We start from the raw sequence: 1,720 nt of genomic DNA, 5'->3' as shown, positions 1-1,720 counted from the left end.
ATTTGAATACTTCTTAATTAAGTATGAATATTTTGTGCAGAGGTAAATTTTAATGTATTAGAAATAGGTTTTTATTTATCTTACAGTCAAGCTTTCTCTTATGACAGCGATTACATTTACATCATAAGCTTAGGTTACTACCCGCTTTCTCCTGAAGATTATCTTGGAAGTATTGAATGCTATACAGACTTTCTGCTTACGATTTTAAATATACGTAGATTTTCGAGTTGAGTTTTCTGCCCAGAACGACTCTTTATTTTCATAGAAAGGAACGATATTTAAGAACTTCATCCGAGAACACAAGTGTGTATGGAAGATAATACGTAGTGCCGTCAGCAATAAAAAGTATGAAAAATCAATGCAAATTTTAAGCCACATCAGATCAAGAAAGTTATTCCTCATTAAATTCAATCAAATACATAGAAGAGGATTCAAACAAAACTGGCGAATCAACGAAAAATGGTATATTCACTCATTGAAAATTGAAACAAGTAATTAAAAAAAATTAAAGACAAGTTTTTATAGTTGTTAATAAAAACAGACAAATCGACCCCCGGAACACTTAACGGTTTTTATGGAGTTATATATTTCCAATTAAATGCGGATTTTCCAAATATGTCGATCCACGTGCCACCTATCTGGAATTATTCCTTTTCATTAAAGTAATATATATCCACAAATTTCAAATTTCTGACACGTGCGCCACTTAGCTTTGTCATCGGGTTCTGTGCTAAGTTGTAAGTTTCAAGTCCTAGCTCATAGTATTAGATAATTTGTTAAAAAAGTACGTAACTAAATAGAATAGTCTACATGTAAGTAGTTAAGAAATTAACACATTACCTCAAAACAGCATCGCCTGCATTCTGACGTTCATATTCCACCAGGCCAGTGATGCAAGTGGCAATTGCCAACATAAAATTCACCAGACCGAAGCTAGCGTGTATCGGAACCATAATGCTGCGGCACTTGTAGGTGCGATTCTCACAGCACAGCAACACCAAGAAACTGCAAGCAGATAAAAAATATAGCAAACAAATTTAAGTAAAATTAAATGCAACACAAAAAAATTCATCACAACCAAATAGGCAGATGTTTAATAATTATGTATATGGGAGCGTCAATTGCGCATGTGTGTTGTGCCCATATGTATGAGTAGATACCTGAAGAATCCGACAACGAATTGCAGCACAAACATTCCCATGGTGACAAAACCCAACCACGAATGCAAGCTGTAGAAATTCACTTTAGGCGGCTCCGACAAATTGTGCGAATCGAAGACGGACAGAAATCCCAAAGCCACACACGGTATGGCGCAGGCGTGAAAGAACATATGAATTAGCTTAACGTAAATATGTTTCAAACAGCGGCAGAGGCGGTAAAGCAAAATTGCTGCAAGCACAGAAAAGTGAATATCAAAATTACAAATAAACAAAAAAATAAATACATATATGAATTTTCATCACTTGAACTGCATTTACTTACAAAATCCCGATAGCGTTATGAAGCCCGCCACCATTAGGGTGGGATGCAAATTGAATTGCAATGTTGGATTTTCGGACCAAGCGAAACCGCCGCGATAGAAGAGTATCCAGAAGAGCGTAAGCACCAATACACCCACCAGCAAAATGGTAGAGAGTATAACAATGAGCAAGTACTCGAACCACGAGCCACAGTTCCAGTCATTCTCCGAATCCTCCTCATAGCGCCTGAAAGGAGTAAT

At 36.6% G+C, this 1,720-nt stretch overlaps 1 protein-coding gene across 1 annotated transcript; it reads right to left on the bottom strand.

Annotated features, from left to right (window-relative positions):
* Positions 1–826: 826 nt before the first annotated feature.
* On the bottom strand, positions 827–1,714 carry nemy (cytochrome b561 family member no extended memory; the record flags this gene model as incomplete). The annotated part of the gene is made up of 3 exons (XM_017605584.1): positions 827–1,005; positions 1,161–1,389; positions 1,483–1,714. Coding segments are annotated over 3 exons (630 nt in total), but the record flags the coding sequence as incomplete, so codon positions are not given.
* Between the last annotated feature and the right edge of the window lie 6 nt (positions 1,715–1,720).

Source organism: Rhagoletis zephyria, unplaced genomic scaffold (genome assembly GCF_001687245.7).
Source record: "Rhagoletis zephyria isolate East Lansing unplaced genomic scaffold, Rhagoletis_zephyria_1.1 Rzeph_scaffold_35546, whole genome shotgun sequence".
Classification (NCBI taxonomy): domain Eukaryota; kingdom Metazoa; phylum Arthropoda; class Insecta; order Diptera; family Tephritidae; genus Rhagoletis; species Rhagoletis zephyria.
Note: the sequence above shows the minus strand (reverse complement) of the source record. Positions and strands in the feature narration are given on the sequence as shown.